The sequence below is a fragment of the Cynoglossus semilaevis genome, chromosome 3 (genome assembly GCF_000523025.1).
Source record: "Cynoglossus semilaevis isolate Cse_v1.0 chromosome 3, Cse_v1.0, whole genome shotgun sequence".
NCBI lineage: Eukaryota > Metazoa > Chordata > Actinopteri > Pleuronectiformes > Cynoglossidae > Cynoglossus > Cynoglossus semilaevis.
The window spans coordinates 9,551,954-9,570,210 of record NC_024309.1 but is presented as its reverse complement, the minus strand read 5'-3'; the positions used below and the strand labels follow the sequence as shown (position 1 = coordinate 9,570,210).

The window sequence follows — 18,257 nt, the reverse complement described above, 5'->3', positions numbered from 1 at the left end:
CAGTTGCACTTGAATTCGTTTCGATGTTTCGATAATTTTTAATATTTTTGTCTGTCGTGCGTTGTTCCATAAATACCAAATAAATATATGTTAAACATTTTGATTATCATTTTAATATCGTGTGCTCATATGTGAAGATCATGTATATATTAGTTGTGTTTAGGTTGTGTTGCTATTGAAAAAAAAAAGTTTCGCTGTTAAGTGAGAGATGTAACAGAAAAGATGAATTATTTCAAATGGGCGGAGTGTAGTCGGTGTGGGTGGGGTTTGAACAACAATTAGAACGATTGCCAAGCAACAGCAATCGTAAATGGAGAGCGGATGTCGTAAAAAGCAAAGCGACTGGTGTTGAAAAGACTCGAATCTGAACCTATTGTGGTCTTAGAGCAGAGTGAAGCCACTGCTTCAGAGAAAAGGAGAATAAAGAGCGTTCATTCACCGCAGACGAACCGGTGTTGAAGCGGACCGACATGGGCACCCCAGCAGCACACAGACAGCGGTGCCCTTTGTGAAGAGGAGCACATCGTACAGTCGGAAATATCCGGTATATGAAGAGTTAAGACTCGACATCTCAACTGTTTATTCCAGGAGCTAGCAGGCTAGCTGGCTACATCCCCCGGAGCTAGACATGGGAAGACCGTGTGTTTGAGTGAGTGAGTTTTTCCTGATAGAGGTCTTCGTTAAGCTTTCAAAGCGTTCTCATTGATTGGACAATTGCGGCTTAAAGAAAGAAGCTTGAGTTACTGCAACTTTGATGAATGAAGTCAACTGAACACTAAGCAATTTACTTCTATTACTACTACTACTACTACAACTACAACTGCTTCAACTACAGGGACGGACAGAGGGGAAAGTCGGACAGGTTGGTTTTACTGTTCCTTCTTTTGGTCCAGTTATCTGAAACACAGGCAGCCTGAAAAGTCACTAATTTTTAAACCATGAACTGTTAGGGTAATAACAGGAACAAAATAATTCGAATAATTAGTTTTAGTCCAAGATTAAACCAAAGTTTTGAGTAGATGTCAAACTACGGCGACCTAAGTCATAAACCAGAATTATGCAGATTTCTATTCTTAATCAGCCATTTTTAAACGTAAACTTGGCAAACTGTGATTGGTCAGTAAATCACAGCTTAGTTTATTTGTAGTGGAGAGGTGTTCTTAGCTAAAAGGTCAGTGATTCGATTCCCAGAGCGAGAGTGCGTTTATGTCAAGATACCAATCACCTAGTCCAGAGCCATCGAAGCTCCAAGACAGATGTGTGAGGAGCTGCAGCCAAACAAGCGGTGGGTTAAAGGAGGTTGTATTCCAACACAGACTTAGATTTGGGATTCCTAACCTTAAGTTGCTTTTCATCTCAACTAGATTTGGGATTCCAGCCTAACCTTAAGTTGCTTTTCATCTCAAATTCTAATCCTGTCAAGCTTCATGCTTTTGGAAAGAGAAAAGAAACAACTCAGTGTCCACTTTTGAAAAAGGAAGCTGCAGTAAGTAATCTTATTTATAATTTTGTTTTAAATATTGCTAATTTCTCAGTAGACTTTTTTGAATGTATTGTTTTGTATTGTGTTGTTTAATAATGTCTCTCAAAATTATATGATGAATTTATCAAAGTTTTATGTTTTAGGAACTTGATCAGTCACAACCAAGCTGAATAATTATTGCCACCTTGTTATCTAATAATTCTGAACGTACAGATTTAGATATAAGTCAGGGATTTTTTTCCCACTAAATCTCACAGCCTTGTCATGCACAAGTGGATGTTTGACATTATGAGCAACAAGACGGTGTCTGTTTACAAAAACACATTTCTTATCCGATGCCCACATCCTCTGAACAATGACAGTGAGCAATTATTATCGTCACTGTGAGAGTGGCTCCTGCTGCTGGTGTTGTTTTTGTGACAACATTATGATCCTCAACATCTCAGTGTTCCGTCTGTTTGGTATGTTACACTCGGGTTACAATTAGTCTCAGGCAGGTACAGTCAAGTTAATATAGGCGTCAAGTATTCACGTTAAATGATCGGTCTTATTGCTCTGTGTGATTTACCTCAGCTGTGTGAATTGATGTCAAGTAAGGAGTATTTAAAAAAAACGAATACATGAATATGTATAATCACGTTTCCTGAAACACTTCTTTTAAACAACATATAGAGATACAATTAAATTAGATGTTACCACTGTGTCCTTTTTATTGGATAATGGTTCTAAACTCGCCCTCCTTGTTCGTGGGACTGAATAGGAGCCCGAGTGATTTGTCCGTCAGACAGGCTCGGGCAGCAGCAGAGAAAATAAAAGTAATTAATCAGGACTAAATTGATCTGACTTTGAAAATCTATGTTGCAATAATGTCTTTTTGCCATGGTGAACTTCTACCCGTGACTTTTTCTAAGAAAGAGACAGATTATCATAACAGATGTACTGTTTAGAATTATTGTTGTTATTATTCTAATAGGTCTTGAGCCTCTTCCCCAGGTAACACCAGTAATAGAATTAGCTCCTTAGAATAGAGTTTCATTTTACCCAGGTCGGTATTACTGAGCTTTTAAGGTTCGTCAACAAGGGAATAATGAAAATAGACCAGTCTTGAACTCAGACGATTTGCTGGTGGTTGATTTGATTTGAATAGTTCTCAGCACTCTGCAGGAGAATGTTTTGCAATCTTGGCTTTAAACCTCCCACAGGAGGGAAGTATTTTTGTTTTTGACTACATAGTCAAGCCTTAAACCTCCACCACAAATGCAGCTATATCCAGAATAACCTCAAGTGTAATAATAAATTTCTGTCAGGTAATCAACCACCCTTCCGCTCACTGCAACCCATTTTCCTTTTGTTCAAACCGGAGCTTCTTTTAGCAGCGTGTTCCACCAAATGTAGATCCATTTAGAGGACGCAGCGTGGCTTCCAATTGCATTACTGAGAGATGCAGATGTGGAAGAACTTTTTAAACTTTTGCAGATGGATGTTGACATGTGTAAAAGTGCAGCTGTTAAAGACAAGCACAACTTTTGTTTTGTTGATGTTTACTTGAATGAAAGAAAAAAGATAGTATTTTTATTAGTCTCTCTTTGTGAAGAAATAGATGCATCTTTAAGTTTGTGTGCTCTATGATAAATAAGACAAAAAGAGATCTCACAATACTGACTATTGTGTTTTTATTGTCTCGACTTCTTTCCCACCAATACAAAGAAGTTTTCTCCTGAATACAGTAGCAGTAATGAATTGGTTATTTATCCACTGTGGCCGAGGCTTGAGATATTGATATTCTCTTTAAAACCTCTGAGTGCTTGGTCTTGGCTGAAGATGAATGCGCTAATGTTACTGTGATGGTGCTCCTAATTGGTGTTTATCTTCTGTGGACTCAATGGTCCATGCAGCGTGTGAATGTTACTGTCATTTGAATCTATCCATCACTGTCTGTGGCTTTCCTTCACAAAGTCAATCCCACTGTTGCTGAATGTTTTTGTGATCAAACATTATTGACTCCCCCAGTCGATAACCTTGACAACAGTAGTTCCTCACTCCAGCTTCAGCCACTCAGGGTGGGATGCGGCGGTTTAGGGAGGGGGGGTGCTCAGAGAGGGGGCGGTTTTTTCCCGAGCTTTGAGTATGGCTCTGTGGTAATGCCGGCACCAGTCTCCTGGGTGTTTGTGTGACTCCATTCAGAGATGGAGAGCTGCTACTCTGTATTCAAACAGTCTCTTTCCATTCATTTCCATCACAAGAGCAATAACTCGGGTTTCCTTCACCTTGCAGTCCATTAGCTGTACACTAGTCATGTCTCTTTTTGCTCTCTGTCTTTCCTTACTCCTACACCATATTCTTGCTGCTTTCACCATTTCACATTTCCAGTGGAACTAATCAAGCATGTCCATGTGTGGCTTGACTTCATTATATCATAATGAAGTTTAGCCTCGGGTGCAGGTAAAGGAAATGGGTCAGCCTCGGAGTAGTCTTGTTCTCATACACCATTATTTGAAACCAGTCTTGCACAGTGGACTGTGGGGAACGATAATTTAGGAGGATTTTTTTTTCTCCTGTTCTGTCTCATTTTTTTCTGTCAAATCTAACTTTTATAATCTTCTGAACATTGGAGTATTCTTCTGTCCTGACTTTTGGATGTCTTGTCTTAAGTCGACGATTGCTTTGACGTTCTTGCGCCTCCTCTGTCTCAGTGATGGGTCCTTTTGTGGCTCTTAACATCTGCCAAACTTGGAATAACTCCCAGGCATGAGGAGTCGGGGATCCTTTGTTTGCCTCTCCTAAGATTCTCCACAACCACACTTATTTGTCCTCCTTTGTTTGCTTCTCCTAAGATTCTCCACAACCACACTTTGTAGGCTGTGAACACCTCTGAACCTTAGGAGCTCGTGGTGTACAGGCAGTGTACGATGAGAGTAATTTGGTTGCTCATTCTAAACACAGCTCTCCCCTCGGTACAGTGCATCCCTCATCTCACAGAGAGCACAGGGAGAGAAGGCACTGTGGGGATGAATGGAGGTGGGAAGCTAATTTAAAACACTTTTTTTTTCCTCCTGTGGGCACAATGAGGTTTGTGCAAAAGAAAACACTGCTTTAAATTTCACTGCCCATCTATTCCACCGGGTAACATCTGTGACGGGATACAAGGCATCTGGCTTTAATTTGGTACTTCAAGTGAACTTAACCCTTGTCAAAAACCTGAATCGGCAACCTTGCCTTGGAGCATTACCCAGTCTGCTCCTATTTCTGCACGTCCTGTTTAATACCTCTCAGTCATGCATTGGCATAAAGCAGAACGAAATGAAATGAACAAATAAAGAGTCTTTGGACATATAGAAGTCAGTAGAAGCAGTCAAGTGGGGTAATTACCAGAGAGAAATATCCCCATCCCAAATTAACCATGCTATCCTTCCTATAAAGTTAAATGTTTGGTCTCGTTCACATTGTTACTGTGCGTGTAATAGCAGCGGCAGTAGGCTATAAAGTCGAGCCCAGCAGCATCTCAGTGCGTAGTGTTTCCTTTCTTTCTTTCTAAGCAAATGAACAGCAACAAGGATGCAAAAGCTCCGGCACATTAATGCCCTTACAGATGTATTTTTTAACCATCTATGTTTCTGTCATTTTCAGTTATTACCGCTGGTTCCACTAACGTAATGCATCACAGAAAATGTAATTTTTCCATCACGTTTTTAATAATGAATGTAGAAACAAAGCATGGAGCCAATCTGAGCCAGCAGCTCCTCTATGTCATTATCAGCTGCACTGTCCATGAAATGCTTGAAGGCTTGTTCCAGCTTCTGTTGCCTTCTGGGTTTTTTTCTCATGGATGAAGAGAAGAAAATCTTTTTGGGGCACCTGGCTGAAGTTATTTTTCATCCTCTCTGAGCGCCTTGGCTGATCCTAGATAAATCCCTTATCTGCTCAGGGTTCAGTTCTGTGCAGTGGAAACCTGCGAGAGGCTAAATGGCAGCTGAATGAAAGTGTAAGGCAGTGTGTTCAGCTCCATCTTGGTTCGATGTGGACAATGTAGAGCAGGCCTTTTCTTAATGGTAAATATTTGGGCTGTCAAATGTAATGCATTTACCTCTTTAATTGATTTGTGAAATTAATGAGATTAAAATTTTTAATGCCTCTGCAGAATGACGGTATCTCTATATCCAGTCGTTCCACCTTCTTTTCTGTTATCGTTATTGTAAAGTAACCCACTCTACAAATTGAAATATTGAGTTATACTTTGTGTTTTTTTTTAAACATTTTTCCATATTAATGATTTAGCAATTTATTGATGAAAAGGATTTTGTCCGTTTAAGGAGTGTTGATTTATTTTGATTAATAATGATTCATCTGCAACTACTCTGTGATGTGACTGGGATTGTATATCTCATTTGACATCCAGTAGAAATAAGATCCTGTGATGTGACTGGGATTGTACTCATTTGACATCCAGTAGAAATAAGATGGGACCAGGTGACTCACTGTTGTTAAGCAATAGAGGTAAAACTGACTGTGCAGCTGAATTTGACCTGAATCATTAAGTGTTGGTAGAAACATAAGAATTGTTTTAGTTTAGTACCGATGATCACTGTTTTATCCAATTTGCAGGGAGCCGTTTCAGATTGTGCTGCATTAGCATCTTGGCTTTACCTTTCGAATCCGAACCATAAATTGTGCACTAAAAGCCTGCGAGTTGTTATGAAACATTTCTGTTGTCACTGCTGTGAAATAGTCAGTTATTTACTTATTTGAAATATTGCATAAACTCTCTTCTTTAAAATAAACTTCTTTAAAATGCAGTTTTTATATATTTTTTCAGCAGAACTTTTCCTTTCCCTAATTATGAGTAGAGTTATAGTTATACTTTCATTACCTTTTCTCTAAATTATTTATGTTTTAATCTATATGAAATGTAGTATTTTATTTTTGCCATATTAGTAAATGTGTCATGTTCTGTTTTTTTTTTTTCAACAACTCTCACTCAAGATTTAAAGTAGCAATTTGATTTACTACAGAGACATCATTTAAAGATGGCATCTATTAGAAAATATGAAGAGAACCAGGTCATCTCATTATCGCTCTCATATTTCAAAGAAAAAAAGCCTCTTTGCAGAGTTGATTTGCAAAACCTGAGATTTAAATTTATGGGAACAAATGATGGGAAAAGAAAAATGCATTATTCATTTTTCTTCTGTTCCCATATTTGGATGGTGTTGATTTTCACACTTTTTTACCTGCTGTTGGTCGGTCCTGATATGCCCTTAGTATTTTCATACAGATGTCTGAGGTAAGCGCTAGTCTATTAGGCTTCTTATTTGACACTGCACAGCTGCACTCCTCTCACCAACACCACTCTCCCTCGACTGCTGCTGCGTCCCACAGCCCATCCAGATCTGAGCCGCTTCCATCTGAAAGCTAAACACAAGAAAATCGTTGACATGAACGCTAATCACGATAGTGTTCCTGCTCATTAGCCATGCCCTCTCAAGTCAGCTGTCCTAAAAGGCATGTCCTAATGAGCTGTAATTGGGGATGAGTAATTTACGTGGCCTGAGTCACTGTTTCGTTAAGCGACTTATACTGGGACTTATAGGATTCAATGCCAAGAGAGCTGATTGGGTGGCCTGACACAGCTTCATCATAGAAAGACACAGTTTGAGGCCAGATTTTGTCTGTCTTTCCACTTCTCACTTCAGACACACACACACACACACTCCCTCTGCTCTGTTGGTGTCTAATTGAGGTATTCAGATCCTTTTCCCTCCCCCTTGTTCACAAATGCTATTTTAGTGACAGCCATTTTTCAAAAGGCAAAAGGCAAAAAAAATCTTCAGAGCTGGGTTACAACAAAGCGGGGTAGTTCTGATCAAAGGTTAAGCTACACAGCATGTCTCGCTTCACAATGCAGTGTACGATAACTCCGTCTAAAGTAGGCCATAAAATAAAAATTAAAGATTGAAGCCGCTGAGTTATGCATTCAGCCTGTAATATGAGTGAAAATAAGGATAGATAGTTGTGCAGCTTTGGACAGAGCTCCAACAAAGGACAGGCTCTGGAGTGGGACACGTTTATTTATACAGAAGTGGATGTAGATTTTCTTGGAATTCAATCAGTGACATTTTATTTTAGTTTTACTTATCTTGTTTTTTTTATTTTTTTTTAGAGAACACACTCTGTGATTTCCAAAAGAGTAGGAGCTCTAACAGGCACAGGCTTGTTTATTGCATTGGCTGTGGGCCATCTCATTTCTGCTCAAAGAGTAATGAAATCCCTCAAATGACCCAAGCAACAACCACATTTGTGAGACAATTTCATACGCCAGACAAGGTGTTGTGTTGTGTTTTTCCCTTGTTTTATGGAGGTTGTATCATTACAGGATGTCAGGGTGTCTACAGCTGTAGATCCAACACAGGAACACTTTGGTTTTACTTGAATGTTTTTGCAGTTTTACTTCCTCTGATGTAATGAGTTTCATTTCTCTTTTTCTTGGTTCATTTTCAGAACTGGCTCAAGGTTGCAGACAAACTCTAAGAAGAAAAAAAAACATGACCCCCTGGCTTCTGCCAGAAACTGGCACGGGGCAGCAGTGCCAACCCCGCCTCTGTCTGCCGCTTTAGAAGCTACGCCGGTCAGCCATGACGGAGAGGCATTGAGGTTCACTCCCTGTTGATCATCTCGATACCTCTCCTCGTCCCTATCCCTCAAGATCCTCTCCCCTGTCCCGTCCACATCATGCTGCGCTTCCTACCCATCAAACTTGGTCGCCTGTACCGCTGTCTGAAGCTCCTGCTGGTGGTGGGGCTGTTTGTCATCTTGTTGATGAACACCCACAACCTGTTTGCCTCCTTCCAGAAGAATGAGCTCACCGACCGGCGCTTCATCAACCTCAACAAGTGTCCCGCCTGCTTTGGCACCAGCTGGTGCCGCAAGTTCATGAACGGCCAGGTGTCTTTTGAGACCTGGGGTCGGCTACGATTTCTAGACGTCTTCAATGTCAAGAATGTTTACTTTGCTCAGTATGGTGAGCCCAGGGAGGGTACACGACGTGTGGTACTTAAACGCCTCGGCTCAAACCAGGAGTTGGCTGAAATAGACCAGAAAATTTGCAAGAGGGCCACTGGCAGGCCACGCTGCGACATAATCCAGGCCATGTACAAGACTGAATTTGCCAGGATCAACGGCGATGTTCGCCTACTCACTCCAGACGTAGTGGAGGGATGGTCAGACCTGGTGCACTGTCCCTCTCAGAGGCTGCTGGACCGAGTGGTTCGCAGGTATGCTGAGACCAAAGACTCAGGCAGCTTTCTGCTGAAGAACCTCAAGGACACAGAGAGAATGCAGCTGCTAATGACGTTGGCATTCAACCCAGAACCGCTCGTATTACAGGTACTGTATCTCTCTCTCTCTTTTTTTATTCATTTGTCTCCTTTGAGACTTCACATGCTATTACAACTCTGCCACTGGCTGAATTTTGTTAAAGAAAGTGTGCAGTTTCTTTCACCGTTGATTGATTTCCCTTCTCTTTCCAGAAAGAGATGCTATGAAAGTAGATTGGATATCTATTGAAAACATTTTTTAGGGAGTAAACTAGCATCGACAACCACACATTTAAAATTTTTACAGCTAGATTGTTGCCTCACAATTGAATTCTACACCACAGAGACTTTTTTAATGAAATGTTTGACTTGCGGGAGTGAGTCTCTCTTTAATGCTTCCTACTTTGGGTTTTAATGGCAGCTCTATGTGCTCATGAACTGTTCCACCCAGAATCATTTCAACTACTTGAAAAAGTAGGAAACAAAACAACCACCCCCTTCCCAAAAAAAAAAAAAACACTAAACAAACAGCAGGAAGTTTTACCGCAGGTTTACTTGCAAAAATAGGCTATAATCTTGTAAGAAGTTACTGAATGTTACCACTAGAATAGCTGTGATTACCCAGCAAATTTTATTCTTTTTCAAAATGAACAAACAGAAGCATTAGGCTGATCAATAAAGAGCTGCATTCTGTATTGATTATATAAATATAACATTATAAGGGCTCCACCCTGCTGAGAGAAACCCCACGGTCTCTCTGATGCAGCCTGGACATAAGCTCTAGAGGGAAACTGTACATTCACACTCAGTGTGTCAACAGTGTATTCAACAGACAGTGCTTTAAGTGCATGTCCCATACGTTCACATCAACATGCCAATCAGATGAAGCCCCAATTTGATGATAACTGTGGTGCAGGCAGAAAAGAAACAAAGGAATTCTGTACTGAATTTTAAGACAAATACAAAATCAGAGTATTTTAGCCACAGATGATTTTCTGCAGACCTGGTTTTTACTCAACAGTGGTCCTTGGATTTGAAGTAATAGACGAGCATCAGTGCAAAGCAAGCCAGGGCGTTGGCCCATAAAGCCCCCAGTAAATTATAGGGTGGGATTCCATCTCTTCCTTCCTCTTTCAAACGATCTAAGATGAGCCATTACACCCTGCCTAAACTCTAGGTTGCATTGAGACCTCGTGTCCACTGTCTGAAGCAGGAATTCTCTTGTGCTCAGAATAGAGTGGGTTTTAAAAACTGCAGCCTCCCCCAAGATGAGAGATTTTTTTTTTCTGGCGGCAATACTACATATTCAACACTATGTAGGACAGATTTGAATTATTCATAGATGCATGTGTAAATAGTGTGGGTTGTTTAAATAAAAGTCAGTGTCCATTGTATACTTGTCTTTCGTGGGTGATGGGACATGAACAGATCTTTGAACCGTGCCTTCTTTAGTTGGGCCAGAAACAAAGGTTCCTTTAAAGCCTCAGTATTTTCATCAGACTTTGGCTCGAGCTGTTGTTTATTACAATCATTATTTGTAGTTTATCTTCCTATGCATGTCAAAATAAACAATATTGTACGTCATATGGCAACAATCAAGCCCCGTTTCCCTGAATGATTTACAAGCAGCCAATCAATTTCAATTTGAATCTGGAATTGACCCTTTCTCTTGAGGGGACAGAACAACAATGGTCATGGCCTGTGTAGAGATTCAATAACTTGCTCTGACCTCTAACCCCCTCCCCTTGTACACTCACATTGGTCCAGGCACCTCCAGGCTTTTCAGGACAAAAGGCAAGATCAGCCTTTTAGTTTGGTCAATCCATAAAATCTGATTAGCCCTGTGTGGCCTCTCCTCTTACTCCCTCGCTCATTCTTTTCCGTCTCCTTTTATTCTTTCCGCTGTCTGTGTTGCCATTTCCTATTTATTTTCTCTGTGTGTGTGTGTGTGTCTGTGTGTTTATGTACGCTCCACAAACCCAGCCTAGAAAATTCCATCAGCCTGTTTTAATGATATTATGCCCCAGTTGGAGATGCTTGGTGAATCACTCGGTCCCTATCTTGTACATCGCACATAAACACATCACTGGGACACATTGTCCATGGCTCTCTTAACTCCACTCCTTTCTGTGTTTACAGGGACTCATGAATTGTTGATCCAGCCCTGAACTTGTGACCCTGGGGTATTGGTTAGGACTGTTAGGTCTTGGGGAACAGATGGTGAACACGTATCGCGAGAGGTGGATAAGGAACAAAGAAAAGTGCCAGATATCTCATCACAGATTCTGGAGGCCTTTTATAGTTGCGTCAGCATCACTGAGCTCCAAAGATGAGAGCGGTATTTGTAGAGAGGCCCTATGCATTATGCTGGTCTGCGGCAAACCATAAAGAATTAATGGCGTCTGTAGAGATTGACCCAGAGACTTGTTGTACTACAATAACTTATCCTTTCCCTTTTTTGCCAGAGGTTAGTGCTGCTGACTGGGGACTGGGTTTAACAAAAGACTGAGGAATCATGGCGGGATTATGTTCACGTATTTAAGGAAACCCGATCCCTAATTCAACTGCTTGGCATTCTTATAGTTGTCTTATAGTTGCAACGCTCATTTTGCTCAGTTTGTTCTTGTTCTTTGCCTTAAAGAAACCATTGTAACAGAGTGTGTAATTTAGGTTGTTGCTATATTTAGTGTAAATAATTTCCTACTGTCTCTGGTTGCCAGAAGTGTGTTTTTTTTTTCTTCCCTCTCTTCCCCCCCCCCCCCCCCCTCTTCCCTATCTTTTTTCCCCCCCAGTGTTGAGTCCACTGCTTTAACTTGGTTCAATAATGTGAATAACATTTCTGCTGTCGGCTCAGTTAGCTGCACTGTCCCTCAGAAAGGCTTCTGTATTCAGTCTTTTGAAGCCGCGGCCTGTGAATCGGACTTGTTCCACGATGAGAAACCAGACCTTCTTTGTCAGCAGGAGACAATCTGCTGTGTTTTTCTGGGTCTGGCCAACAATGTGTTTTCTGTGTGCTGTGTAGCACACGAGCACGTATGCTGCCACATGCACAAACACAACGCCCCCACTCACTCCACGCTCACGTGGTGGACAATTTGGCTTTGGGGAATAAATATTTTTGGAAGGGAAAATGATGACAGCCAAACAGGAAAATCCTTGTGCAGCAGAAAGGTCCTTATGTAACTTCTTCTGTTTTTCAAGTGTAAATTAATGCCATTTCCTTGAGGTTGCAGAGGTTAGTTGGCCTGAATAAGATTTGTCTGTGAGCTTTGTGATCTTATTTTTAGTTGGATTTGGCGAATGTTTCACTTTTGTTTTAATTTCTTTCTTTTGGGCCTCGAGCTTGATCACACCTTTCTCCATCAGGTGATTGAACAAATCTGTTCCAACTTTAAATTAGTTGTATTCTGGGGAGTCCTCGCTTCCAAATCGTTGAACTTGGTGGGTTAGCCCGCAGCATGTGACAGCACTCCCACCCTTTTTGGTCCACAGCCTTGTCATGTTCAGTGAAGCTGAGAATAGGATCTGACAGGCCAGTAGGGTTAGCTCAGTCAACGGTGCTGTGATGTCCTCCAGACTCAAATCACTGCCCTCCCAGACACCTCTGTCCTTTATCCATGTCCCGCTCCACCTGGCACAGATCCACGTCCTCAAACAGCACCAAGTCCACCTGACACAGCCAAACACTTGTCAGACGGTGCTGCAGCCACTGCTTGTCAAAGAACGCAAGTCTGGATTTGATACTGAATTTGAACAGGAAATGGGAGTGCGGCTCCTCCTGTTCAACAATCAGACAACATTCTATTCAGCACAAATACATCATATTCAAAAGCATAAAGCTTTTATTTTAGCAGACCATCTTGATTGAAAGATCTGCAAGTTTTTGGCAAGTGGCAAGTTTGCCATTTTTGTGCTTATTTATTTAGGAAACTCAACCAACGTAAACAATTTTTCTTGTCTCAACAATCTTCAGAAACAGCAGGTTCTGTCTTGGTCCCTCATTCTGACGTAGACACACCTCCAGCTACAGAAATATAGCGCTCACAGATCTAAGAGAAGTAAGTCATAAGTCTTGTGTGAAATTTGAACCGTAGAGCTCCATGATCTCACTGTGGCATATGGAGACAGTAAAATACAGAAAAGGCTCTGTGTTTGATCCACTTGACTGGAGATGGTGCTGTTGCCAACTGATGCATTGAATGTAGATCAAGAAAACCAAAAAGACAAAGACGTTATTGCATTGCCCTGACAAGTACATACAGCAAATACATTTCTTTGTAATTTGTGCCCCTTGAAAATACTACATTTCTTTGTAATTTGTGCCCCTTGGCATCATAGAGATAACATGTTTTTACATCAGCTCTGCATGAATTACTTCTGTGTTTACGTAAAGTACAAACATAACTTGTGGCTTTTATTTTAACCTCTGCAGCAGTGGACTGTGTAGTCCCAATGTTTGGCTTGACAAACATTTTCCACAGAAGAACCGTGGCCAGTTTGTGTTTCTTTACATTTAATCACAGCCGGTGCCGTGAAGGACCGGTGCTTGAGCTCCATTGGTAAATAGTATTTAAGTTGCTGGTCTGTGACTGGGACCTTTTGTCTTTGGGTCTGAGGGTCTGTGATGCTCTCAGCATACAAGAGATGAGGATGTGTGTGCTGCTTAACCCTGCTTCAAGTTCTCCCAAACCCCCTTTCATCATCCCTACAGTCCTTTGTGTACAAACTGAATCCTGTTAGGATAAGACGGGGAGTTATCTGGGCCCGACTCCTCTCTTTTGGCTGCCCTCCCTGGATGGCGGCCCTGATGGAAAGAGGAGACGGAGAGGAGAAGGGTGAGGAGGAGGAGGAGGTTGCAGACTGAGTGTGTGTTGTACAAGCCAGAACCTTGTGGTGTTTTCCTCCATTTGAATGAGCCAGACTTCTTGTGTTACCCATAATCCTTTCTCTTTTTTCCTCTCTCTTCACACAGGCGCGCACACACACATACACATACACATGACAGCTGTGTTTGGTTAGGTAAATGCCTGTGGCTCAACTACCCACCTCCTCGTCTTACCCTTTCCCACCCCCCAGCTCCTTTTTTAGATATCTCACCCCCCGTCCCCCCAGCTTCCTACTGTTACAGCCAGCACCCAGGCCTGTCTTGTACTGAGCTCCTGAAGATACAGTTTTGCAACACGGAGAGGGTCCTGCCACCACTCACAGCTCTCCGTGGGCCTCTTAACATCACCAATATAGATCAGGAACTGTTTCCCCCCCCCCGGAGAGCGCAGGGCTTAATGTTACAGCAAAATATGCTTTTTAGCACACCAGCTCCTCTGCAGTAATAAAAACTGACCACTGCATTAAAATGTCAAGTTGCTCAGTTTTCATCAGAATATATGAGAACAACTTGGGGTGAACAGTATAAAGCTGAATATCACAACAATAACACTATTCCACAGACAATGGGTCAATATTTAGTTACATTTCTGCTCAAAAGATTGTGTTTTGATTAGAAGAAGAATTATATAAGACATCAAGACAATCTCTCAATATCCAGAAAATAAGATGGAATATTTTTTTAAATGTTGGCACCAATAAAAAAATAAACTACTATACTTAAGGAATCACTGTTAAAACTATTCTTTCAATGTTGTTAAGAAACTGAATTTTGTTGCTAAAACGTGGCTGTTTGCATTATTGTGTTTGCACTAAACCCTGTCTGCACTACATTTCTGGCAGGAAGGCTGGAGAGGTACTTCCCTCCTGACAGCTGAGATGAGTCAAAGCATTATTTGCATTAAAAAAACAGGGTGTCAGTATGTCAGCACTGTTCAGGGAAATGGCAGCGCTCTGTCACCTGGTGCAGGTGGAGCAGTCGGAGTAAGGTCAGTGTCAGTGCCACATAAGGAGCTTGTTTTCTATGTGGTGAATGTTCGTCTGTTTTTAATTTACAACTTCTCTGCGTGTTTATCATACTCCCTGCCTTAAAGCTATCACACAGTCAAGAGCATTTGGTTCTTTGCCCAGAGTATATTTAATTTGCCTAAAATTAAATACATTTACATTTACCTTCAGGTTCAACCCAACATCTCTACCTTTCATTTCCATCCTTGCCTGCTGTGGACTTTGATGATGTTATTTAATGCGAATTCAAGGATTCTTAAATGAAACTACACATATTTTACAATAAATTAGACAGTAAAATGTATTACCCAACTCATCCAAAACACCCACAGCAAGGACAAAAAGTGTGGTCTTTGGGATATATTTGACAGACACACTACAGACATGGAAACAAGCAAAAAAAACAAACCAGATCTATTCCCCAGGAGAGCAGCTTGGCTAGCTGATGTCTTTTGATAACTGTTTGGCAGAAAAAGTAAAACGCAGGGCGTTCTGCTACTCAGGCGTGCTGCAGCTTGGCCCAGGAATTATTATGTTTAAGACTTTGTCAAGCTGCTGTTCTGGAAATGTTTGTTGAAGTTGACCAGAGGTGTTATTTGAGACATTTATGGGTCTTGACATTCCCTGGAATGCATTTTGACCTTTTCTCACGTAAAAGTGAGGATAAACATTTTAGATAGACATGGAATTCTTTAAAGGTTTAAACCTGATTTTCAAGAAACACTCTGACAAATCCCTATCTGTAAACTTGTAATTCTGGTTTAACAGGATTTATTTTATTACTTCAGAATATTTATGCGTGTTTATGTCTATGATGAAATATCGTTGTGCTAAATTATTCTTCTCTAAACTAACTGGGAAATGAGAAATAGTAGATGTGGTTAGCAGTGCAGCTCTTTTGTCACGAATGAAGCTAGGCTTCTGCTTTTTCCTGTTACTACGTTCAGTATAAACAGCTAATAGTGACAGCTTGGCCTCTGGTACCAACTCCACCCTGGTGTGCTTGAAGTAATTGGTGACCTCTCTGACACACCGACCTTTGATGGCGGCCTCAAACCCACATCACTCAGGTCAGATGCCAAGTCTCACATGGTTCCCTACCAACCGTGTGGGCGGCAATGCCATCTGAACTGAGTCAACACCGCTGCTTATGACTCAATGCATTCCTCCTTTTCCAGGGGGTTAGGAGGTGGCTGCTGTGTGCAAAGGCTCGGGTTCAGGTCAGCAAAAGGCTTCAGCTATCAGCTAGCAGTAAAGTGAAGGCTGGTCTGCCTGAACAGCCCTGCACTCTGATTCCTCATACTGCTCCCAGGCCTGCAGAACTCAAAGACCAATCTAACCCATTTCTATCAGCACTTGGCAACGCTCACCTACTTTTTCTTTGTGCACTCTTTCCCCGTCCCCCCAGCTTCCTACTGTTACAGCCAGCACCCAGGCCTGTCTTGTACTGAGCTCCTGAAGATACAGTTTTGCAACACGGAGAGGGTCCTGCCACCACTCACAGCTCTCCGTGGGCCTCTTAACATCACCAATATAGATCAGGAACTGTTTCCCCCCCAGAGAGCGCAGGGCTTAATGTTACAGCAAAATATGCTTTTTAGCACACCAGCTCCTCTGCAGTAATAAAAACTGACCACTGCATTAAAATGTCAAGTTGCTCAGTTTTCATCAGAATATATGAGAACAACTTGGGGTGAACAGTATAAAGCTGAATATCACAACAATAACACTATTCCACAGACAATGGGTCAATATTTAGTTACATTTCTGCTCAAAAGATTGTGTTTTGATTAGAAGAAGAATTATATAAGACATCAAGACAATCTCTCAATATCCAGAAAATAAGACGGAATATTTTTTTAAATGTTGGCACCAATAAAAAATAAACTACTATACTTAAGGAATCACTGTTAAAACTATTCTTTCAATGTTGTTAAGAAACTGAATTTTGTTGCTAAAACGTGGCTGTTTGCATTATTGTGTTTGCACTAAACCCTGTCTGCACTACATTTCTGGCAGGAAGGCTGGAGAGGTACTTCCCTCCTGACAGCTGAGATGAGTCAAAGCATTATTTGCATTAAAAAAACAGGGTGTCAGTATGTCAGCACTGTTCAGGGAAATGGCAGCGCTCTGTCACCTGGTGCAGGTGGAGCAGTCGGAGTAAGGTCAGTGTCAGTGCCACATAAGGAGCTTGTTTTCTATGTGGTGAATGTTCGTCTGTTTTTAATTTACAACTTCTCTGCGTGTTTATCATACTCCCTGCCTTAAAGCTATCACACAGTCAAGATTTGGTTCTTTGCCCAGAGTATATTTAATTTGCCTAAAATTAAATACATTTACATTTACCTTCAGGTTCAACCCAACATCTCTACCTTTCATTTCCATCCTTGCCTGCTGTGGACTTTGATGATGTTATTTAATGCGAATTCAAGGATTCTTAAATGAAACTACACATATTTTACAATAAATTAGACAGTAAAATGTATTACCCAACTCATCCAAAACACCCACAGCAAGGACAAAAAGTGTGGTCTTTGGGATATATTTGACAGACACACTACAGACATGGAAACAAGCAAAAAAAACAAACCAGATCTATTCCCCAGGAGAGCAGCTTGGCTAGCTGATGTCTTTTGATAACTGTTTGGCAGAAAAAGTAAAACGCAGGGCGTTCTGCTACTCAGGCGTGCTGCAGCTTGGCCCAGGAATTATTATGTTTAAGACTTTGTCAAGCTGCTGTTCTGGAAATGTTTGTTGAAGTTGACCAGAGGTGTTATTTGAGACATTTATGGGTCTTGACATTCCCTGGAATGCATTTTGACCTTTTCTCACGTAAAAGTGAGGATAAACATTTTAGATAGACATGGAATTCTTTAAAGGTTTAAACCTGATTTTCAAGAAACACTCTGACAAATCCCTATCTGTAAACTTGGAATTCTGGTTTAACAGGATTTATTTTATTACTTCAGAATATTTATGCGTGTTTATGTCTATGATGAAATATCGTTGTGCTAAATTATTCTTCTCTAAACTAACTGGGAAATGAGAAGTAGTAGATGTGGTTAGCAGTGCAGCTCTTTTGTCACGAATGAAGCTAGGCTTCTGCTTTTTTCCTGTTACTACGTTCAGTGTAAACAGCTAATAGTGACAGCTTGGCCTCTGGTACCAACTCCACCCTGGTGTGCTTGAAGTAATTGGTGACCTCTCTGACACACCGACCTTTGATGTCGGCCTCAAACCCACATCACTCAGGTCAGATGCCAAGTCTCACATGGTTCCCTACCAACCGTGTGGGCGGCAATGCCATCTGAACTGAGTCAACACCGCTGCTTATGACTCAATGCATTCCTCCTTTTCCAGGGGGTTAGGAGGTGGCTGCTGTGTGCAAAGGCTCGGGTTCAGGTCAGCAAAAGGCTTCAGCTATCAGCTAGCAGTAAAGTGAAGGCTGGTCTGCCTGAACAGCCCTGCACTCTGATTCCTCATACTGCTCCCAGGCCTGCAGAACTCAAAGACCAATCTAACCCATTTCTATCAGCACTTGGCAACGCTCACCTACTTTTTCTTTGTGCACT

The 18,257-nt window shown here is 41.4% G+C and overlaps 1 protein-coding gene across 2 annotated transcripts in view; it reads left to right on the top strand.

Annotated features, from left to right (window-relative positions):
* Window positions 1-306: 306 nt before the first annotated feature.
* The window catches only part of dipk2ab (divergent protein kinase domain 2Ab), a 30,908-nt gene continuing 12,957 nt past the window's right edge, over window positions 307-18,257 (top strand). The window contains exons 1-2 of one of the 2 annotated variants that reach the window (XM_008307832.3): window positions 307-649; window positions 7,979-8,863. In XM_008307832.3, the coding sequence (XP_008306054.1) occupies window positions 8,210-8,863 (654 nt within the window). In that variant the 5' untranslated portion in view covers window positions 307-649; window positions 7,979-8,209. Of the gene's footprint in view, window positions 863-7,978; window positions 8,864-18,257 lie in introns of both variants that reach the window. The other variant, XM_008307831.3, reaches the window with a different exon arrangement.